Source organism: Thamnophis elegans, chromosome 8 (assembly GCF_009769535.1).
Source record: "Thamnophis elegans isolate rThaEle1 chromosome 8, rThaEle1.pri, whole genome shotgun sequence".
NCBI lineage: Eukaryota > Metazoa > Chordata > Lepidosauria > Squamata > Colubridae > Thamnophis > Thamnophis elegans.
In genome coordinates, this window is record NC_045548.1 from 60,942,585 (window position 1) to 60,967,840 (window position 25,256).

At 38.4% G+C, this 25,256-nt stretch overlaps 1 protein-coding gene across 1 annotated transcript in view; it reads right to left on the reverse strand.

The window, feature by feature from the left end:
* CSMD3 (CUB and Sushi multiple domains 3) overlaps positions 1 to 25,256 on the reverse strand; it is a 791,530-nt gene that overhangs the window by 43,360 nt on the left and 722,914 nt on the right. The window contains 7 exon segments of the mRNA XM_032222292.1: positions 1,172 to 1,345; positions 8,038 to 8,211; positions 9,747 to 9,926; positions 11,474 to 11,650; positions 15,127 to 15,309; positions 17,274 to 17,447; positions 20,787 to 20,972. Coding sequence (XP_032078183.1) covers positions 1,172 to 1,345; positions 8,038 to 8,211; positions 9,747 to 9,926; positions 11,474 to 11,650; positions 15,127 to 15,309; positions 17,274 to 17,447; positions 20,787 to 20,972 — 1,248 coding nt within the window.

Here is a 25,256-nt window from a genome sequence, read left to right on the forward strand (position 1 = left end):
TCTCAACTTTCGATTGTGGCATATCATGTGACCAATTTTACAAGCTTTTTTCCCCTCAGTCATTAAGCAAATACCTTGGTTTGCTTAAGGACTGGCTATCAAGCAAATGCCCAGTGATTAAGTGAAAATTTATACCCAATGGTGCTTTTTTGGGGTCAGAAACAGGAAGTAAACACTGGAAACCAGGAAAAAATGCCAACAAATTATGATTGCATACACATGGGATACTGCAAATGATTGTAAATGCAAACTGGTTGCCAAGCACCAAAATGGAGCATATGATTACAGTAGGTCAAAAGTAAAATTGGGAAGTCCATTGTAACTTTGAACAGTCACTAACTGATTTTGTATTAAGCAACAACTACTTATACAAAGCTGCTGGCTATTTAGCAGAGCAGACAGATGGAGACAAGGCTGGGAACATGTTCATTTCCTAGCTGTGTATTTCCTGGTCATTGTGATTCCTGCCTTGCTTTGGATTGATGCTGTGCTTTGACTTTGCATTGTGCTTTGTAAACTCTGGACTTTTCTTGTCTCGTAAATCCTCTTGTGTTATGAATTTAATTTTTCCTGGTATATTTGTCTTGTTTGGGAAGCTTTCCAGTGACTTGTGGACTCATCGGCCATTGCTCTGTGGACTACTATTGGTCTGCTTTTGGCTGGGACAACTCTGGAGTTTTAGTGAAGGGAATTGCTGGGTAATATTAATCAACCTACTAAACAGTGGTGGGTTCTGGATCTCGTTGCAATTGGTACGGTGCAACAGAGATCAGCGCCCACCACATGACCGCGCACAGAATGCACACAAACATGTTCAGCGTGCACATGTGTCCTTACATCTTGCGATGCCTCCGCTACATTCCAGCTATTCAGCAGAGTGGAGCGCAGGCCCCTTGTGCTCTGTGCATGTGCACAGAAGCACCAAAGACCTCAAATACAGGTAAGGAGCTCGGGCAGGCGGACGAGCCCTCTGGATCACCATATTGGAACGGTACCCGGTGCTCTGGGCAAGCGCCGGTACTACTGCTACTAAACTACCATTATGTTTCCATTCTGAGTGAACAGGACAGAGGAGAATTCTAGCAGTTGAAGTCCATAGAAGTTAAACACTGTTGTAAAAAAACAAACCAAAAACACAGCAAGCTACCAATTAGGAAAGATGCCACCATACCTATGCAACGGGGAGATGATCCACTCCATGTACCATCTGCTTGACATATACGAGTGCTGGAACCAACCAGCACAAATGGAAGATTACAACTGAAAGAGACTTCTGACTGATAAATAAAGCTTTTGCCTTCCCTTTTGCCTTGAGCAGGTACTCCTGGGTCACCACAAAACTTTGCTGTAAAGATAAAAATGTGGAATTATATTGATGTTTCTTTTTAGAGAGATAGACTTGTATGTGATGAAAATCAGCTTGAAGCCTTTTATAATCATACAAAATTCTGTTCTAAAATAAGAAGTGGAACTGCAGTGTGCACACATATACCTACAGAAGGTGTAAATGCAAATCATATTCTTAAGACAGAATGGTCTAAATCTTGTCTTTTTCTGTGTAAATGTCAAAAGCTAATAGTTAATATGCAGAGGGTCCAAAATTCCTTTTGTTCATTGTCAACTATGTTAACAAGGACAGAGACTTTCAAGAAAATATTTAAAACATTTCTTAAACAAATATCACACAGATTTTGTTTGCTATTTGATTATTGCTTTAATAAGAGAATATTTGTAGGAATTACATCATGCATTGATATTCTCCAGCCTTTTCCTAGCCACTTTCTATTACTGGATGCTTAGCAATTCTGTCTGAGTATGTAACCATAGAAACTAGACATCATGGCAATGCACATCAGTCCATTCCCCCGCCCCCACGACCTGGGGAACTGTGCAGATAAACTGCTACTCTTTGTAGTAGAGAATAAGTCATGGGGTCTTCCTTGTCAGCAGTACTTACACCTTGCTATTTCTGACAACATCCTAACTGTAAGTACAAAAGAAAATTAATCAGGCATCTGTTTTATGTCACTTAACATTAACTGAGAAGATGGTATTGGATTTGACCAGAGCAACTGAGCAATGAGAAAGGATTATTCTGCTCAGAGAATGATAAAACTGAGAAGGTAGGCCTGAAACTTGGCTGAAGGCATAGTCCAATCCAAGCATATTAGCCATGATATTGCAGTAATGTAAAAAAAGAGATAATATTTGATTAGAATATCTGGAGATACAATTATAATTATTTGTTTCATTAATATGTCCTTTCCCAAATAATACCTCAGCAAATCTCACTGCAGTAAAAGACAACATTGAAAAAAGTAAAAGTAACTAATGTTGAACCTTTTAGATATAAATAGGAACAAAATTTGGCCTATTCATTTTTTAACACATTGATTTACAAAGCCATCCGTTCCAGTGCTCATTTACTGTATATGATTGCAATCAAAGTGCGTTTATTTCACTTGCAGGAACTGCTAAAATAATGTAGGAAGCATCTATGGATGTGCTAGTTAAGACCTCTTCCAATAAAATTCAATATGAGATTAATCTGAAATGTACTTGACAATCTTGTTCATGGTTTTGATATGTACCGCTAACCAATTATATCTACCTCTCTAAATGTGTTGCCGTTAGATCTAAAATCATTGATACATAGTAGATTAAAAGTGAATATAAAATATCCTATGAAAATGTCTAATGCTCTGTTTTCACAGTGGCGAATCAACTGGCAATGGGAAGTGGCATTCTCAATGAATGTGTATGGATAAAATTGAGAATGAGACTCAAGAGTCTTTTAGGAATATCCTAAGGCCCATATGGTATTGTGGTTAAGATACTGGCCTTGGATTTGACAAGGGCCAGGTTTCAGTTCACTACAGAGCATTGTGTTGTGGCCCGCCAGAGGGCATCGGAGCTGGCAGCAGATCCGGACAGTGAGGAGGTTGGGGAGGAAAATGGACCAGTTCTGGAATCTGGGGAAGGCTCTGATGAGTGCTTTATGATGGAGGTAGAGATGGGGCCAGGGCTGTCCGACAGTTATCAGCTGCCTTCAGAGTCAGACATCAGTGAGGCAGATGAACAGCTGGAGCCTGTTCCCAATGTGCGCATGCACAGTGTTGCCAGATGAAGGGAACAGCTAACAAGGGTCAACTTGGGAGTAAGGCCACAGCTAGATAGTGAATGCCCCTCCCATAGGGAATAAAAGAGGAGCGAAAGGGGAGGGGTGTTTGCAGGAGACAATTAGTTCATTGCTGCATTTTTGACAAGTATTGTGGCATCTGAAAGATGTCAGCCTGGCCACTCTCCAAGCCTGATAAAGGTTGGTAATTGTGAACTATCTTGAAAGACTGTGAGGGAGGAAAGACACTGCTGGAGATGAATTCACTGTAAATTAAATAAAAGGGGTTTATCGGGATGAGGACTCGGCTTCGTGCTGCTGGGGAAGCCTAGTTCAGAACACATTGATGGTGACTTTGAGCCCTTTGCTATTTCTTTCAGCCTACCCTATCTCATGGAGTTCTTCTAATGGAGTCATAGTCTATGGAGACCAATATCTACATGATTTCAAGATTCCCGTAAAAAAATGGCAGGCTATTAATATAATAATTAGATTGCAGTAGAATAATTTTATTCTACAATATCATTGTTTCTATGTGACTCCAATGGCAGATTTTAAGGCTGCAATTTAAAGTCTTCCTACTTGTGACCAAGACCAAAAATAATGATTTGGGTTGATAAATGGGGAGGGGGAGAGGAAAATACAATGGCATATTCCTTCAATTGTGAATTACATAAATATTTTTCTTTCCCAACTTTTTCTATTTATACTTGTTCCCATATTCCAGATGTTATATCAAACAAAGACATGTTTTGGAGAAAAAAATGCAGTACATGTCAGGATGAGGAATTCTTTGACCACTGAAATATATTGATTGACAATAATTATTAACAACTGTGTCAAAAGAAATCAAAGGTAGTACCCATAATGATAGTGGCCTTGGTGCACTCCCAAAACACCTGGAATACCAATTGAACATAAGAATTGGCAAATTTGCCATCAGTCAATTGCAAAAGGCAGTTTTACATGTAGCAGTTTACATTCTGTGACAATGCCTCTAACACCATAAAGTGTCCGTGTCTGCCTATCCCAGCTCCTTGGGAATATGATAAGGTCCTTGTAGATAAAAATGCCATATTCAGTCTGAACATCTGGCTGATTGCATTAAACCATTTATATGTCATCTGACTCCCAGTGAGTCTGATAAGTTTACAAATTGGACCACCATTGCCTGTGTCATTGCATTCTGAACCAATTGAAGCTTCTAGGCTGTCTTCAAGGGCAGCCCCATATAGAGTGTAGTGCAGTAGTCAAGCCATTAGGTGATTAAGGCATGAGTGATAAGGAAAGTCCTCATCTTACTCTTGTAGTATTGGTAATGGGCATGTTTGTGAAAACACAGACTGATTTTTTTATATATATTTGATTACGTGATAGAATAGAATAACGGAGTTTGAAGGGTCCTTGGAGGTCTTCTAGTCCAACCCCCTGCTTAGGCAGGAAACTCTACACCAGCAGACAAATGGTTATCCAACAACTTCCTTTGTTGCAGCATTCACAACTTCTGGAGACAAATTGTTCCACTGATTAATTGTTCTGTCAGGAAATTTCTCCTTAGTTCCAAGATACTTCTCTCCTTGATTAGTTTCCACCCATTGCTTCTTGTCCTACCCTCAGGTGCTTTGGAGAATAGTTTGACTCCCTCTTCTTTGTGGTAGCCCCTGAGATATTGGAACACTGCTATCATGTCCTTGTTTTCATTAAACTAGACATACCCAGTTCCTGCAACCGTTCTTCATATGTTTTAGCCTCCAGTCCCCTAATCATCTTTCTTGCTCTTCTCTGCAGTCTTTCAAAAGTCTCCACATCTTTTTTTACATTGTGGCAACCAAAACTGAATTCAGTATTCCAGTGTGGCTTATCGAGGCATTATGAAGTGGCATTAACACTTCACGTGATCTTGATTCTATCCCTTTGTTTATGTAGCCTAGAACTGTTTTGGCCTTTTTGGCAGCTGCTGCATACTGCTGGATCATATTTAAATGGTAGTCCACTAGGATTCCAAGATCCCTGTCACAGTTACTACTATTGAGCAAGGTACCACATATTCTGTATGCTTTGCATTTTGTTTTTCTTGCCTAAATGTAGAACTTTACTTTTTTCTCCATTGAATTTCATTTTGTTATATAGTGCCTAATGTTCAAGTTTGTCAAGATCCTTCTGTATCTTAAGCCTATCTTCTGGAGTGTTGGCTATTCCTGCCAGCTTGGTGTCATCTGCATATTGGATGAGTTCCCCATCTATCCCCTTGTCCAAGTCAAGTGTAGAAGAAATGTTTTGGACAGCTTGAGAAATGAATTCAGAGGTCATGTTTTTTGCTTCCTCCATCTTATAGTTTTCATACTTCAATGTTCTCCTCCTCCTTTATCTGGTCAAAGAGAGCTTTTGCTTCTGCTCTGTTAATTAATAATACCATGGCTTCTTCTGTTATTCAGCCACCATAATCACATTTGGCTCACAATTCCAACTATATAAAATCAACTGCCAATAAGGTGGAATGAAATATGATCTCCACTCTCTAACAGACTGTATAAACACTTATTATTGTAATAACTAAAACATGAAAGCTTTAAATCCTCAAAAGATTTAATCTTCTTGCTGTCACAAATCATATCAAACAGGAAGATCTTGTAGCGATTGAAAAAGATTACAGGACTTAGGAAAATGATCGAGATTTGTGAATCTGTTGAGTAAAATAAATGGGTTTTAATCCATTAATCAAAATACAGCATTTCTACATTATACAGTATCACTGAACTTTTGAATGTAAAATATTACAGTTTTATTCAATTTTTATTTGCAAAGTTTTTTTTCTTTATTGTAAAACAAGAAGGATCATTCCTCTTCTCTTTGATAATCCAGCCCATTTAATTTATTCTGTTAAAAAAATTAATACTTTTTTTCCCACAGCAAAAAGAAAGAAATATTCACAAAATGTTCTGTAAAAAGTAAGCATACATTTGTTATTGTAATGAAATCTGCAGCTATGCAAAATCCATCAGTGTCACCAATTTTATGCTAATAAAAACCTCTGCATAAATTGGTAATTTAATATAATACTGGAACAGAAGTCCAATTGTCAGGGACACAGGCTGGACAGATTTTGCCATTGCAAATGTCAGCCACAATACAAAAATTATCCAGGTATTCCTGGTTAAAACATTCATGTTCAGACTAGCTCTTGTTGACATTTTTGTCAAGTTTGACAAACTTGCTTTAGGTTTTGTATGAGACAAAATAGTCCTTCCTCTACAATTTCATTAAAAAAAAAACTAGGGATATGAGTGATTGTTCATGATCATGAGAATGCTACAAAGATTGTTAAGTGTGAAAAATCATCATAAGTCATTTTTTTCAGTGTCGTAACTTTGAACGGTCACTAAATGAAGTGTTATAAGTCAAGGATTACTTGCAATTTCAAATATGATGCAGTGTTGAACATTCAGGAAAATAGGGGTGCATCAGCATATCAAGGAAGTGTTTCAGTAGTTAAGAGCAGTCACTGCAAAATTCACCTTTTGATTATATTATCCATGAAAATTGGGACTTTCCCACTATACTTCCTCATTTCACTGCAATCTATCACCCAGGGGTGGATTCCGGCCAGCACTATTGCTGGTTTGCTCATGGGCATGCTACACGTGCACACACTTGATGTGTATTTACGTGTATGTGCAGTGCAAAAAAAATTGTTCTGCGTATACACAGAAGTGAAAAACAAGATGGCGCCACCTATGGCGCCACCCAGAGAACCAGTTTGGGAGCTTGGCAGGCCTGGGTCGCTACCGGTTCCAGTGACCCAGGCTGCCAAACCACTACCGGTTTGGCTGAACCGGTCCAAACCGGTAGGAACCCACCACTGCTATCACCACCTTTCTCATCCTGGCTATGACTATAATTAAACATCCTGAAAGCATCATTGATTGATTAATTAATTCTAATAAGACTTCTATTTTTCATTAGTTTTTTGCTTATCAGCTTTAAAACAGACAAGAGTCAATTTGGTGCAGTGGTCAAGGCAGAAGGCTAAATACCATGAAGTTTAGTTCTTGCCTTAGGCATGAAACTAGCTGGATAACCTTGAGCCAGTCATTCCCCCTTAATCCCAGGAATAAGACAATAGCAAGCCAGTTCAAAAAAACCTTGCCAAGAAATCTGCAGGCTCTTCTCCAAGGAATTGCCAGAAGTCAATACACACTTGAAGGAATAAACTAAACAAAAAAAACAACCAGAACTGGTTAGTTGTCACTGTAGATGACAACTGACCGATTAAACTGTTTAATTGGAGTTAAAATCTTTAAAGAAAAAAGGACTAGAAAGCAAAGATGAAAGAGATCACAAGCGCCTATCTGGTCACTGCAATTTGTCCCTTGTTTTGTAATGGATATTAAAGGACCTTGCAGTTTTGTTGGATTTGTGTATGTAGTAAAGATAAAAGAATCCCTGTGGGTTCTTGTCTCACTTCTTGCAGCAGACTTTGGGGGGCAATGCTCATCTCCATTTCTTTAGGCCATTGAACCAATGCCGTCCACAGTTATTTCTATGATCACGTGGCCAGTATTATATCACGCCACAGCAGAGAGTCCAGTGAAACTTGACTTACGGTTACCTTCTCGCCAAAGTGGTACCTATGTATCTACTTGCATGAGGCATGCTTTTGAATACTAGGTTGGCAGGAGATGAGGCAAACGATGAGAGCTCACTTTGTCGCACAATGTAGGACTCAAAACACCAGTGCATCAACCTTCTGTGGCATCTTTTAAGCCACTGAGTCACAGTGCTTGATTGGGTGTGTGGAGGAAATATTATAGTTATTTCTTACAGATATTGACAGTTTTTCTTTTGTTATGTTTTCTTTTAAGATTGAATGGAAACAACTATCAGCCTGGAATGCAAATATTTTTTTAAAAAATACTTACGTAAGCACTGTGGGACTTCACCGCTCCATGTTCCGTTCCCAACACAAGTCAAAACAGCAGGAAATGATAATTCATAGCCAGGTGAACAGACATAACTAATGCTGAACCCCCAATCAAAATTTATTCCTTCCTGTTTTCCATTAGAAATCTGGGGTGGAGTTGGACAGGTAACAGCTGTAATAACATTTAGAGTCATTAGCATAGCAGCTGCAGCAAATGTCTCCTGTGTCTATACTCACTATGATAACCATATGTGCTAATTCAACTTTTTTTTTTTTTTTTTTTTTAAGAAAAATGGGTTGCTGTATGGGTGTTTTTTTTTTGCAAATCATATTTCCTTGCTTAAGTATTGTTTATTTTCACAGCCTCTTGCCATTTCGATGGGCACTTTGCCTGACAATTATGCAGTCACATACATAAGGAAAAATAAAGTTGGGAAGGACTGTTTCTTTAGTTCTTTATTTTGAGATACATAACCCAGTCGCTAAAAACCAATCATCACAATTTGAATACTAAGATAGGTTAAGATATAAAAAAGTTAATAGAAATGCATTCCCTATTTTATAATCTCATCAGAAATGGCATATCCTCATGTCACTCTGCAGAACACTGTTTGAATTATGGACATGCTATAGATATTGGGAGGGATGCAATTAGATATAATTCTGACTGTTCAGGAAATAAGGTTGAAGGAACCATTCTAAATCTGGTTTCTACCTATATGTATTTACTTGTTATTCTGTTCCATCAGTGCATGATTTGCATCAGGGAATCATTTTGAAGCCAAATCAAGTCCACATACAGCATTATCATATTCAATCGTTTTAATACACTGGTATCTCAGTTCTCATCCTTAATTGGTTCCTGAAGGCAAATGAGTACTAAAAAGGATGAGTACCAAACAAACCATATACCTTACCACTCGCCTCTTTGTTTCACCTGGGAAGGACTTTTTATCTGTCCCTTTTCCTATGTCTTCCAGATCTTCCCAGCATGGCTGTCTTCCTGCCGCCCTCTGTGGCTGTCCCCCACTTCTTTTGTAGCAACCTTCCCACGTGGCTGACTTTCTGTCTACCCTCTCTAGCTGACCCCCACTTCCGTTTGCAGAATGTTGAAAACCAAACTAAGATGAATACCAGGACAACATTTTTCAATCGAAATGCGTCAAGTACTAAATTTGATGAGTTTTGAACCAGCTGAGTACTAAGGTACTACTGTAAACACATACAGATCTCTCTGTAATGGTGTGTGGGAATCACCTTGGAAAACCCTGGGGAGAGCCACAGCCAGGGGACTGGTTGGATAAGAGGCAGTTTAGCCACAGAAAGAATGTAGAAGGAAGGAGAAATGCACTTTGAAACCTACAAAATTCTGTTAATGTAATCTTAGAATAAAGTGGAATTCATTCACCTGGGTGTGCTTTCCTCCTGGACAACTTTACAAGGCCAACATCAACCATGCATGCCTGAAACTACATTTCATCCCCATGACTTTTGCAGCCCAAGAAATTAGGGAAAGTCCCTTATGAGACTTTTGCCGTAGTCACATGGCAGCTAAGCTACCTCTTAACTAACTGCTCATCTACTTGTGGCTTTTCCTTTGACTTCCAAGGTCATTCATCAACTTTCTCTCTCTCTCTCCCCTCTCTCTGCCCCACATCTCTCCCTCTTGCCACCCATCCACCCACCCACCCAGATTCAAAGCAGTACCTTTACAAGTTGCCAGCATTCCACTCCATGTGGCATTACTAGTGCAAGTACGAATTTTGGAACTGTTGGCTTCCATTGTGTATCCAGGTTGACACATATAAGTAACATTTTGTCCAACTACATAATCATCCCCGTATCTCAATCCATTGGCTGGTATTCCTGGATCTCCACAACTGATTACTATAAAGGGGAAGAAAATGAGGATATATTAAAGGGTGCCCCCATTTTACGAGGTGAACAATCTAGAATAATTGTATAATGTGATATCTAAGGCAACTTCCTTTGTGTAGCAGCTTTTGTAAGCAAGCTGAGTTTGTCACATTAGGTGACATTTGTTACTAATTACAGAATCCATTTGTCAAGGAATTAAGACTCCAGCTTTCATTTCCACTTTTCTAACTTTGTGAAGGTTGAATTAAGACAATATAACCTTATCTGGCAAAATTCTGGAGACTGATTCACAATGGCAAGTTGCTGCCATTGGGAAACAGCCAGCTAGGCAGGAAGGGGAGTTCAAACTTATGTCTTTTGAGGCTATGCAAGGACTCTAAAATAATCCCATGCTTGACTCTCATTGCCTCTTCCAGCCTAGCTGAGAAGTTTCCCAACAGCTGCTACCAAAAAGGTCCTCTCTTACCTGCCCACCATCTTCTGTATCAAGATGGTGAGATAATAAAATGGGATATTCTTTATTCTCTCTCTCAGCATCTCACCTACTATGCTGATTTGAAAAGAGAAGACAATTCTATTTAGCAAAGGGCAGAAATTTGTGTAAATTGTCTGCTTTAGAGATTGCTTGAACAGCTTAAGGAGACCGTACTTTAGAGTTTGACATAATGTGTAAGGACACAAATATTTCATCTTCCAACCCAAAAAGAACTCATTGTTAAAGGGGTAAAGGATGCAGCCTTGTCTAATGGCTCCAGGAAATCTGAATCTGGTAGACTCAGGCATGATTTTTTTTTTTTTTTTGCCCAAATGAGCATATGTGGTGTGAAACAGCAGGGTCAGGAATTGCTTAGGCATATCTACATTGTTGTACATTAACGTGTACACAGTTGTTCATTAACATGTACATCTTTTCATTACAAAAGATTCCACCCACATATACAAAATAATACATCTTTACAGTAAGAGAGCAATAATATTCTTTCCATTTTTGCCATTAAATGTATTGATTATGTGCCATCAAGGCAATGTTGACTTTCAGTGACTGCATGATACTTATATCTGCCGCCGTAAATTCTCACCCATCTTTGCTGTCATTAGTCACTCAGGTCAGCCATTATATTGAGTGCTGAAAATCTCAGAGCCTCAGAAGCACTATTAACACTAGCAGGCCAATGACAGAGAGGACCACTCTCCCCTTCAAAAATGGGAGTCAAGTGGGTAAAGATAAAAACAGAGGAAAGTAGGGACAAAGGGCAAGGAACACTGGAGATGCATCATAAGTTACACAAGAAGAGTTTGATGGATGCATCAAGTTTCCAAGCTGTCTCTGCCTTCTCTGTGTAGAGAAGCTACAACAACATCATTGGTTTGCATGGAACAACCTTGAATGGTCAAGTTCTGGAAACCTGGTCCTGGGTGGTGGGGAAGCTAAATCTGCAACAGGGATGATTCTGGCACCAGCCTGCTCTTTCTCCCCAATCTGACTTTCCCCAAATACAGAAGCTGTAGGTGGTGTTCTAAAGATTGCAATAATAGTAGGAACAATGGATACTTGCTTGTACAATTCGGCAAGGAACCAGACCACGTCCCATTGGCAGTGCATTGTCGCACAGAAGGTCCAGACAGAATATAGCCTTCCATGCAGGAATAAATCACAGAACTAGAGAATGTTGTGCCATCAATTTGAAACACTTTCCCATTAGCTGTTGTTCCAGGGTTACCACACTGAACAGCTTGAACAGTCAGTGTGAAAATGCCAGAATTGGGAAGGAAAACAAACACAGAGAACAATTACTTAATAGCTTAAATAATTGAAGTTGCAACTAACAATCCAATCTACTCATTAAAAAGTAGTTTACATGAAGGAAAAAAAAAAACACCTTCATTTTCAGTGACATAAAACTTGCCCAAATGCCTTGAGTTTTCCTCCCAAATTTTTATATATTCAGCTGAAATGGAGCCCTTCTTTAATTTTTCTTGATTGAAATATGGATGCAGTTTTCAGATTATCAAAAATATTCCTCCATATAAATTGTTACACAGCTTGAATTAAAATGCTGAACTATAGCTCAAAATTCATGACTTTTCATGAAAATATTCTCAGATTTTATCTACTGTTGAAAAGGCGAAACAGTTTGCTTTTATCAGCTTCATTTTTTATATCAAATGTTATCACTTTTTTCTGATCATTTACTGCTTCTGAGCAGGAAAATGGGCATTCTGAAAAGTAAATAAATTATTCAGTATCACAGCTACAGGGCACAAAGCCATGTACATTTTTATAGTACACTAGAGTACAAATGACTACCTACTGAAAATCATAAAATCATAAAAAAATCATTTTTAACATAAATAATCTTTTTTTTTACTTTAACAAACCACTCATACAATTCAGCTTTGGTAAATATTTAGAAAGCAAGTCTCTAATAACACCTAGCATAATCTCACTCTCTTATCTATGGCTTGATTCATAAAATTGTTTTATTTTAAGAAAAATCCCAGGTTGAATAGTCCAGTTTCAAAATTCACAAATCTTTTATGCATTTCCTTTGTGTGTGTGTTGTAATTCAGTATTTTCAGGCCATTTTGACACAAATATGTGTCTGTATGTATATATGCATGTGTGTAAACTTCCCATCATATGAATGAAATATCTACACCTGCCTCATGATACAAACAAATAATTGTATCATTTGTGTAGTGAAGTCATGTTGCACTTATCATTTTGAAATCACTGTGGCTCATTATGGATCCCCAACTTCTAGTTAATATAAAATTGAATTGTAATTTAAATACACACCATAATAATTGATTTTGTGAAAAGTGAGAGCTCTTATCACTAGCCATATTTATAAATCTAGCCAGATTTTGCAAGCAGTACATAGTTATTTAATACACAAATGTATTTAAAATAAACAAATCTGTATAATTCACTACACACCTGTAAGGTACATGATTATTTCTGCTGGTGGGGTGCTCAAATGTTACTAAAAATGCTAAAGTCAAGTTGTTTTGTTGTACTCCTCAAACACTAATTACTGTTCAAATTCTTTGGAACAAATGATATTCCCACAGCGAATACAATGATGTCAGATGCTATCAATGTCAATCACACATGAATTTTAGTTTGTAGAAAATGTGCTGATTTTAAAAGACCAGCAAAGACAATGACAATAGTATCAAAGAGAATCTTATGGAAAAGTTGTGGGAGGAAGATAAAATAGCCTCATTCTAGGAAGGATAGTTACAAAAAAAGTATACAAGTGCTAGCTATATCTTAATAAAAAAGTGTACCATAGCACAGAAAGTTGCATAAATTACATAAAACAGAAATCAAATGTATGTATGTTGAAAAAAATATAACTTAAAATATAATCAATGAAAGGAGTTTAGTTCCCAGTTGGTAAAATATTGAATGATGGTCATTGTTCTACACTGAAACTCCAAGGACAATGCCAAATACCAACTTCTTCACTAAGACGGAAAGGCCTCTGAAGTAGAAAACTTAATATTAGCATACTTTGTGCGGTGTCATGGACTGGAGGAATTCATTTTATTGTGATTGTGACTATTTTTTATAACCTTAGTATTCCTGACAATTTTAAATCTGGATGGGTTCTATCTCTAGGAAAGAAAATATAATTTGTCTATAGATATATTCAAATTCAATTTCTAACATCTCTATGAGAAATATATCTCCCTGCTTGTCATGACAAACAATTCTATATTAGGAAAACAAATAATCTGCTTTATTAGAAGGCCACTCTCCTTAACAGATTAACAGAGTTGGAAGGGGCTTTATAAGTCATCTAATCCGACACCCCCCCCCACTTAAGCAGGAGATCCTACACCATTTCTGAAAAATGGCAGTCCAATCTCTTCTTGAAAGTCTCAAGTAATGAAGCTCCCATAATTTCCAAAGGCAAGTTCTTCCCTTGGTTGATTGTTCTCACTGTCAGAAAATTCCTCCTTATTTCTAGGTTGAATCTCTCCTTGATCAGTTTCAATCCATTAGTCCTTGTCTGGCCTTCAGGTGCTTTGGAAAATAGCTTGACCTGCTACTGTCTGTGGCAGCCCCTCAAATATCGGAACACTACTGTTTTTTTTTTAACTTTTTCCTAGGATGTATACTCTGTATATTGTGTAGCAGTTTAGAAGACCATCAACTTAGCTCAGAGAGCACAAGGATATCATAGAGTTGTGACCATATTCAAAAAGTAAGGTAGGATTTTTAAAAATTCCACTACAGATATGATCCTTGGAAAACACATGAGTACAACTGTTTGCAATGCTATAAGTCACAGGTGTCCAACTTTTTGGCTTGCCTAGGTTGCATTAAGCAAGCAGTCCTACTTAACTTCATGAAACCAAAATGACAAAATGATATAAACCCTGTCCTCTGAACTTGAATCATGATGCTGCATGCAAATACTGAAGGGTGCCTCATAATGCACCTTTCATCATCTGATTTCCTTTTCTTCTCCTAAATGACCATGAGTAGGATGTAGGACAGATAGGTCACTGAATATATATATATATATGACTGAAACAGGTGTACAACTTGCCGTGGGACAATTCAACACAGTATAACCCAAGAGAGGGACAAGTAGAATTGCAGCTCATCCCAGCCTCAAGGAATTCTAACCTGAGAAGGTTCAAACTTAAAAGCAAGACCAGGCTTGCTCCAAATGAACCTGTCACTCTCTTGGCTAATGCCGCATTGAATTGTCCTGCGACGATTTGTCCTGTGGCCGGTTGGGCGTGACCAGTCAGTTGTGGTGAGTTGTCCCATTCTGGACTGAAACTGTTGGAAGTTATCGTAGGATTTGATTCACTCAGTGTGTGCGTGTGATGTGTGTTTATGTGTGTGTGTGTGTGTGTGTGTGTGTGTGTGTATGTATATATGTATATATGTGTATATATATATATATATATATATATATATATATATATATATATATATATATATATATACATACATATATACATATATACATATATACATATATACATATATACACACACACACACACACACACACATATATAAAAATTTTAGGTCATCAAAACTATACCTGACTGTATTAGGGTCATGAAGGATAATATAAGCAGCTAATAGATTTCAGATATATAATGACTTTATTATAACACTTTGTTTTATAAAGACTCATGTAGCAATTTTAAAACCAATAGTTATGAAAATAATTTACCTTTACATTCTGGTTGCCTTCCTGTCCAACTTCCATTTGCCAAACAAGTTCTTTCTTCTGATCCATGAAGGATGTAACCAAGCTCACAAGAGAACTGTACAACACTTTTAGTTCTAAAATTAGTTTGTTCCCTAGAACCATGGCCTGGGATTCCTGGATCCCCACAAGTCCCTGCTGTGTCACCTGGAAGAAAAAAAATATCATTTGGGGTAGAATACTTAGGGTTATATTGTATTGGTCCTGCTATAGGAACCTGAAACAAGAGGAATCAATTTATAATCAGTACAAAAATAAAAGGCTACCAAAAAAAGGATGTCCATTCCAGACTTGGTAATTGTACACTGACTTTCTCAATTTGGAACATACAGTACTCAGTCAAGACCATAGAAATTTCAAGTACCTTATTTAATGTTCTTGATTTTTAAAAACAAACAAACAATCAAAACAAAATAAAACCAATGCTTTATTTCCATGGTATTTTTTTTTAAAGAAGCTGTCCAGTTCAATGTAGAATATGAGTTATATCTAGTCAGTGGCTTGTCTACTTTAGAGTCAGATTACAGTATCTTCAGGTTAAATTACACTGAAGCAAAAATCAGTGTCCAAATTATTGTAATAAAAATTCAGCTTACCAAGAGTAAAATGTGATACGCATTACAAGAAAAATAGTTGTAGAACTTTCTGGAGCTTCAAGCTTGTAAGTTTATTACAAGCATTGCAAAATAAGGTGAAATATATTCCTACTTTTCTAGTTACATATGGAATATGAGAAGATATTATATCTACACATGTATATGCCCTTTAGCAAATAATCATATATAGGCAATCCTTCTAATATTATTAGATTACATAGAAATAAGGTCCATTGTATGATCTTCTTCTCTCCTATTGTGTGATTAAAGAATAGGATACAATAACAAAGCATGTTAGGAATTCTTGAATACACAGATTTGCCACAAGACAATTATTAAGCCTGCTACCTTACTATAGAAGATGTACCTTCTCAGGATCAAAAATCATAATTTCCACGTGGGAATTAATCCACAGAAACTGATTTGTCCTTTCTTGTTTATAAAGGTGTACACAAGTCCTCAACTTATGTGAATATGTCATTTAATAGTTTTTTGTTTAACTACAATACAACTTGGTTATTATTCTGTTATCTATTTGACATTAACAGATGCATTTGTTTTAAGCTAAGATATCCACTTCTGTAACTTTCTGATAAATTTACCAAACACAAGGTAAACAACACACAGATACAGGCACACTCACAAATCGCTAAATAAGTGCTGTATGACTTTCAACTCCGGTAAGACTTTACCAGAACAGCCAAAGTGTTGGGCAACCTAAACACCAAAACATTAACTTTAAAGATGTAGCTAATATATAATACTATAACTTCTATATACAACTGAACTTGCCAGAGATGTCTAACAGTTTACAACAATAATTTATACAATTAAAACTGTCACAACACACTTGTTTAAGGAAAAATGGTAAGACATTCAACCTACTTCAGGTTATGTGTTATGGTTCTGATGTGATTACAATTTTAAACAATACAACAAAAGCACAGCTGTGCTTGCTTGCTATCTATACTATTAATCTAACTATATATTTCTATTTATTTGAAAGCTGTATTGATACCTTTGTGGAATTTTAATTCTCTAATATGCCATGAATTAGAGATAGTTGTGAAAAATCTTCTCCAGAAACTATCCCTATATGAGTTCATTAGAAACAGATATTATGTGGATGAAGACTTTTGGCATGCAGCAATTATTTTCCAAATCAAGGGTAAGGCAATAGTGATGCACAAATTACCCATATGAAATATAACATCCTTCCCAGGAATATGCAAAAAGAAGAGAATATACAAATGACTTACCTACTTTTCAATCTTTCTATTCTATTTACTATTTCCCTATTACACTAAATGTTGTTTGAAATCTACCACTTCTCTTCTAGATTTATGAGTCCATATGTGAATGAGGGCACCTAATCTGAAACTTATCTTTGATTACAGTTGTTTGTGATTTAAATGTGGTCTGGTTTTGAAGTCTTGAAAAGGAAACAAGAGCAGCCAAATAGAAAGCTGTATTGGATGGTTTCAAAAGCACATTCACATACTTTAAAAGTGGTACCTGAGCAATGAGGCATTGTTCCACTCCAGTGTCCATTTAGTTGACATGTCCTGGATGCCTGGCCTATTAAAGATCTCCTTCCTGAACAAGAATAATGAACAGTAGATCCAAATGTGTATTTCTCTCCAGAAAAGATCGCATTTGGAGGAATGCCAGGATGACCGCAGTCAATCACTACGATACATAAATATTGGAGATAAAAATTATGTTATAATCAGCCAACTAAATTCTTCACTATGCCAACACAGCATCAATATGTTTAACCAGTGATCAATAAAATATTATGATGAAGCTGAACTTATAGCCTTGTTTTTCATATAATTCATAGAGAAAATTGTTCTTCATTATTACCAATGTATTAACTAACCTATACCTATTCTCTCTCTCTCTGTGTGTATGTGTTCATTATATTTCAACCCTTTTAAAAATAAACAAAGAAACAGGTACACCAGAAGTGCCAAATTCAAGGCCAGCGGGCTGGATTTGGCATGCACTGTGCTTAAATCTGGCCCACAGGGCCAACCTGGAAATAGCAAAGGATTGGCCCACGGTGCCTCTGGCAACCAAAATGGGGCAGGGGGGCACATGCAACCCTCCTGCCCTGTTTTGGATGGCAAAGTGCTGCAGGAGGCTGTGCAGGCTGAGAATGGGGCACAGGGGGCCTCATGTGTCCTCCCTGTTTTGGTCACAAGGATGCTGCAGGAGGCATTTGCCGTGTCTATCCCCCCCCCCCCCCAAGCCAGTCCATGGAGGAGAACTACAATGCTGATCTGGCCCTCAAAGAAATCCAGTTTGACATCCATTATGTAGACTTATCTGAATTTATAGTAAGTACTGGAATAATAGTTTTTTGTTATAGAGCATCCCCTTTTGAGATAATATTGTGATCATGCAGAAAACATTAGATTTTGGACTTAGACTTGGACATTAAAAGATATCTTCTCCTGTTCTGACTCTGAAAATAGAGCAGTTAAGAAGCAGTTAAGAAATGGAAAGGTCAGTTTGAATAAATCCTAGGAGTCAAGAGATGTGCTTTGTGAGAAATATTACCCTGAAAATTCAGTTTTAAAAAGAACTGTTATAAAATTGCTTTTGAATGAACCTAGAAATGACAAATATCTATGCAAAGATCAAGATCAATAGTATGATGGCGTTTTAGAAATCAAATCTACCTCCCTGAAAACAGCTGGCTGGTCAGCCCGATCAATTCTTCTTGTAAAGTGCTAATCTAGACAAGAGTTGGTTTTCCAGCTAAGGTCAATTACTTTGGAATAATAATTCATTTTCCACTTTTCCCCCACAAGGTCATCCTCCTTTTCATTTTGCAGAGTGAAAGTCAGTCAACCCCCTCAAATAATGGCAAAAGGGGGTTTCTGAGAAGGATGAACAAAGAGAACTGGTGACCCTCAGCAAGGTCACCCAAAATGTGAAGGCCACTTTAGCTGCTCCACTAAAGCGAGCAGGCAAGTGCTATGTAGGAAGATGTCAGAAAAAAGATATGAATTTTAGTGACAATGGGGGATGGAGACTTCATTTTATTCTCCGTAGAAGAAAGACAATAGTTGTTCTGACGCAGCCTTCACGAGCCCCACTCAACAGCCTACTCGTGAGGAAAATCCCCCTTTTTACTTAGGAAGGCAGGAATTCACTGACAATGCTCCAGGTCACACATCCATAGGTGATTCACTAGCTATAACAGTTTCTGAGTTCCCTGCAGGAAGCCTCAATGAGCACTTAAATCCCAATACAAAGCATCATGACCAACATGGTTAGTCACAAGGAAATCCTGTCAAGGAAACCACTGGAGGGAACTCTTATGGAGCATGAATGGATGTATCTGACACCCATGCCACCTGCACTCTTCATCCTTATATGCCAGCCAGGGAGGATGTTGTTAACGTCTCCTTCTTTTCCTGGATAGCTGGCCCTCAGTCCTGCATTGCTCTCCCCTCTGCATTTCTCTCCGCATTCACACATCTGGGACAAGGCCTCCCTCCCTTTTTCTTCTCAAGTCATGAAAACAGCTGTCTCTCCACCTGACAGTGAGTAGATGGACCCTGCTCTTCATCGTAGACCTTCTGTTCCTCAAACCCTTTCACTGGCTCTGCTGGTAACTCAGGCACCCCCTCCATCTCCTCTGACTCCTCTGACTCATCTGCCATCTCTGTGGGCAGTTGACGAATCACAACACTGGTAAACCACTCCTTCCCTTTTTTTATATCCAGAAAAACCACATGAAGAGGCACTCTAAAGTGATTGATGATATAGAGCCAGATAATGGGTCCCTCAGGTAAGATGGTCTTCATCAAGCTACTGAAGAAGAGCTGAGGAGTACTAATGGTCTTTACAATGCATATAGTTTAAAGCCTTTGGGGCATATGATTATTGATGTTGCCAGGTAGAAAAAAGAAAATCTGAAGTAGTAAAGACAAGGTTACCATGGGAATGTGAAACATTTCTGGTAGATCGATGAGGGTTTTACAGGTAAATAAAATAAATACATGAACATAGGAAATTTCAGCATATGAAAAGATGATTACACATTGACATCTTAGGCATCAGAGAAATCTCAGAGGACTGAACTGGGATAATTTCAGTCAGAAAATCATACTGTTTTCCACATAGGAAAAACCACCTTAAAAAAAACAAAGAAGAAATTCTACTGTCTATGAAGATTCTCAGTTATCCAGGTCCTGGTTGTCCCAAAGATTGCTTTTTCAAAAGGCAATTGTATTTTGTTTTTTCTTTGAAGATATTTCGCTTCTCATCTAAGAAGCTTCAATTGAAGAAGAGTAGGAAGGGATCTTGTAGGTTATCTAGCCCAACCCCTCACCCAAGCAGGAGACCCTAATCCTCCAATGTTGAAGCGCCAACAACCTCCAAAAGCAGCCTGTTCCATTAGTTGATTGTTCTTACTGTCAGGAAATTTCTCCTTATTTCTAGGTTGAAACTCTCCTCAATCAGAGTCCATACATTATTCCTTCTCTGGCCTTCAGGTGCTTTGGAAAACAGGTTGACCCCCTTCTCTCTGTGGCAGCCCCTATCATGTTTTCCCTGGTCCTTCTCTTCACTAGACTAGCAATGTCCAGTTCCTGTAACCGTTCTTCCTATGTTTTAGCATCCAGATCCCTAATCATCTTTTTGCTCTTCTCTGCGCTCTTTCTAGAGTCTCAACATCTTCTTTATAGTGTGGTGACCAAAACTGAGTAAAGTATTCTAGGTGTGATCTTACTAAGGCTATATAGAGTGGTATTAGTATCTCACTTGATCTTAACTGTATCCCTCTGTTAATGCAATTTAGGATTGCATTGGTTTTTTGGTTGCCACTGCACACTATAAACTCATATTTAATTGGTTATCCCAATAGTCCATATTATTTCAGACACTGACTTACCTTACCTTTTCTAACAATTGCAATTGGATAACAGCTGTGAAGCTCTTTAAATACAAGTGTTTAATATTGTTCTTCATGCAAATTTTTAGTTATAAGTACCAATATTTTAAAATACTTACTAATACATTCTGGCAGATGTTTATCCCAGTGTCCATTCGGCTGACAGACTAAAATTGAAGACCCAAATAAAAAATATCCTGGACTGCAGTCATAAAAAACAACTGTACCGTAGGTAAAATTTCCATGTTCTATTTTGCTTTCTCTTATAGAATTTCCAGGGATTCCTGGATCCGAACAGTTGACCACTAAACAAGAGCAATAACAGAAATTGACATGGCCTGTATATTTCACATTAGAAAATAATATCAAAGTTGTGTAAAGGTAACGTTAATTAATGCTTGAACATAAAAACGGTGTGTTTTAATGCATTTTTTTGTTTACTAAAAAACTTGAAAGATATATGCATTGTATTCTGTATGTTTACATTCTATAATGTATGTATTCTGTAATGAGTGATGATTTTATATGAATAAAACCTAATGCTACTGTCTCTGTCTCTGTAACCCTACATAATTAATACTGAAGCACAGCAGTACTTTTTAATATCCACATTCCTTTTTAAAAATGAGTCACCTTTATTTCCAATTCACATCCATTAGGAGAGAAATACTATTAATGAAAATGCTTTCTTGTAAGTAAGCATACCCATCTTGCTTATAGGTAACCACATAATTGCATAATCTTCGTATATAATATTTAATAAGGAGCTCTTTGGACAAACTTCCTAAAGCTAATATAAAAGATTGCAGCACCTGCAAAATATTGCCCTGAATGAAAATTACATTTTATAGTCATTATCTGTCTTGTCAAAAATAATTAGGCAACTTATTGAGCATACCTAGTGTTCTTGGTCTGCACAACAGTATATCTTGCTAGATCGGCCCAGACACATTCAATAATTTCTATCATGCTAACCAGCGGTGCAGCTAAGTAATTTCAAACTCTGAACTTCACAGTCTTACGCTTTCTCCGTGGCAGCCATATCCATCACATCAGCTATAAAGCATGCATTAAACATGTTTCTCCTCCCCATCATCATCATTCTATATGGAGAAATCGTTTAAGTTAAGGGCAGTTTCTCATTTTTAACTAATTTTCATCACAGCACCATAGGAAATAAATAAATAAATAGCATTGGCGTTTGCTGCTCTGATGATTAAAGCATTGGGCGAGAAAGAAGTGTCCTTTAGTGGGAAAAATATACCAGCACTTATCCCAACTTGACTGATTTGAAAAAGTTAAGTCTTATTATGTGAGGTTAGAACTTGGCTGGTCAATAAGGAGTCTCAGAAAATTTCAGAGTTGCAGGTTAGATGAATAGAATAGAACAGAACAGAACAGAACAGAACAGAACAACAGAGTTGGAAGGGACCTTGGAGGTCTTCCAGTCCAATCCCCTGCTTAGGCAGGAAACCCTACACCACTTTCAGAAAACTGAAAGAAAAAAGCCACCTACTCAAACTTTAGAACATAACACAGACATACACAAACCAGAATAAAAATAATAAAATAAAGAAATATAATTATGAGCAACATATGAAGTTTACATCTAAGAAAATAACACAATGCATTACATAATGTAAAAACATAACTCAACAGTAAGAATTGCTGGAATGCTAAATAAAAGGTAAGTGGCAATACAACACACTTCAGTATGGATTTTTAAAAATTACTTTTTACACATTTCCTGAGTGGTTTTCATAGTGTGATTACTGCTCTGGCTCCCCCCCCCTTTCTTTATTTCCTACTATTAGGGAATAGGTTAGCTTAACTTTTCATATAAGGACTTGCTCCCTTGAAGTTATTTAAGAAGTTAACTAGCCGTCAACAGACAGTTTTGATTAATTTTTATACTAAGTAATTTATTTCTCAGGATGTTCAAGAACTGGTTTGAAAGAAAATAGATATACTGTAAGCTGTTGTTTTTAAAGCAACTCATTTGTTTCAATTTCCCCTTTTAAAACAAATGAAATTTCCTGGATGTTACAGCTTTTCAAAAAGAAACTGCAATCAATACACACACATTAACTTTGAACTTTAGAAAAATAAAGTTTAAACTATTATAAATTAATGTTCAGTGACCCCCTTCAAATCATTTATCTTTTCCAAGTAATGTGTTAATGTTAATTTATCAGAAGATGCGAAGTTTTTTTTTTTTTTTAAAGAGAACATCTAGGTTAGGTTATAGGTTATAGGTTTATTTCATTTATATGCCGCCCTATTCCCTGAGGGACTCAGGGCGGCTAACAAACCCAGGGGAGGGAGTGATACAGACAAGGCAAAAACAACAAACAGGATACAGAGAAAATTTAAAAACAATCAACAGTCACACAATTCGAGCGGGGAAGGGAACTCATCAACCCCAGGCCTGTCGGAACAGCCAGGTTTTAACGGCTTTATGGAAAGCCTGAAGGGAGGTGAGGGTCCGGATCTCCGCGGGGAGTTCGTTCCAAAGGGCCAGAGCAGCCACAGAGAAGGCTCTCCTCCGGGTGGTCGCCAATCGACATTGGCCGGTAGATGGAATCCGGAGGAGGCCTAATCTGTGGGATCTGATGGGTCTTTGGGAGGTAATTGGCAGCAGGCAGTCTCTCAAGTACCCAGGTCCAATACCATGAAGGGCTTTATAAGTGACAACTAGCACCTTGAAGCGTATCCGGAGACCAATAGGCAGCCAGTGCAGCTCGTGGAGGATAGGTGTAACGTGAGTGTACCGGGGTACCCACGATCACTCGCGCGGCTGCATTCTGGACAAGCTGAAGTCTCCGAATGCTCTTCAGGGGCTGCCCCATGTAGAGCGCATTGCAGTAGTCCAATCTTGAGGTCACAAGGGCGTGAGTGACTGTTGCGAGAGCCTCCCAGTTCAGGTAGGGACGCAATTGGTGCACCAGGCGAATCTGGGCAAATGCCCCCCTGGTCACAGCCGACAGATGATGTTCTAAAGTCAGCTGTGGATCCAGGAGGACTCCCAAATTGCGAACCCTGTCTGAGGGGCGTAGAATTTCACCCCCCCAGCCTGAGAGATGGAATACTTAGCCAATTATTGGGAGGGAAACACACAAGCCACTCGGTCTTGTCAGGGTTGAGTGCAAGCTTGTTTACCCCCATCCAGACCCTAACAGCCTCCAGGCACTGATACATCACGTCAACAGCTTCACTGAGTTGTCACGGGGCGGACAGATACAACTGTGTATCGTCCGCATACTGGTGATATTTTATCCTGTGCCGCCGAATGATCTCACCCAATGGCTTCATGTAGATGTTAAACAGGAGGGGGGACAGGACCGAACCATGTGGCACCCCGTATTTCAGGGGCCTAGGGGTCGACCTCTGTCCTCCAACCAACACCGACTGCGATCTGTCCGAGAGGTAGGAGAACCACCGAAGAACGGTGCCTCCCACCCCCACCTCTCGCAACCGCCGCAGAAGGATACCATGGTCCATGGTATCGAAGGCCGCTGAGAGGTCAAGAAGCACTAGGACGGAGGCATGACCCCCGTCCCTGGCTCTCCAGAGATCATCGGTCAGTGCGACCAAAGCAGTTTCCGTGCTGTAGCCAGGCCTGAATCCAGACTGAAAGGGATCTAGATAATCGGTTTCATCCAAGGACCGCTGGAGCTGAGAGGCCACCACTTTCTCGACAACCTTCCCAACAAAGGGAAGGTTGGAGACTGGACGATAGTTATTTAAAATGGCTGGATCTAGAGATGGCTTCTTCAGGAGGGGTCTCACCACCACTGTCTTTAATAGAGGGGGAAAGAAGCCCTCCTGAAGGGAGGCAGTAACTATCGCCTGGATCCAGCCCCGTGTCACCTCCCTGCTGTTCGCAACCAGCCAGGAGGGGCACGGGTCCAGTGCACACGTGGAGGCACTCACCGCTCCAAACTACAGAATTTGTGTAGCTCCAAACAATCACACAAAAAATATGTGAAAAAGACGACAAGCATATTAAGAAAAACAAATTCAGAGTACATTGGACATTGTTTTATGCATTGTTTCATGCTTCATTTATTGTGGAAAGTCTGTTACCTGCACACAAAATACTTCTACAAAAGTAGGTTACCAATAAAAAGTTCCTTAAATATAAGCGATTCCATAAATATGTCCATGATGTTCTTTTGACAATAATACAGGGACAATATGCTGTGATATTTTTATTTTATCATCTAGCATATGACCTTGGATTTCCTGATAGTTTTCCAACTACAGGTAGTCCTCAACTTACAACTAATTGCATAATAACCATTTGAAGTTATGATAGTTTTGGAGAAAAAAAAGACTTATGACCCAGATTGGAAGTTCTGAAGGCCACCTCTTTCATGGTCACATGAGTGGATTGTGGGTGCTTGGTAGCCCACCTGCATTTACAGCCATTTGTGATGGTTATGTGGCTGTGTACAATGTTTTTGTTAGCAAACTGCACTTATTTCCTAGTTGTTGCAAAAAAAATGCCTGATACCAAAGATGGTGAGCTACTTAACAAGTAAGTTAAAATGGTGGACACAAATACGGTCATAAATTGAGGACTATCT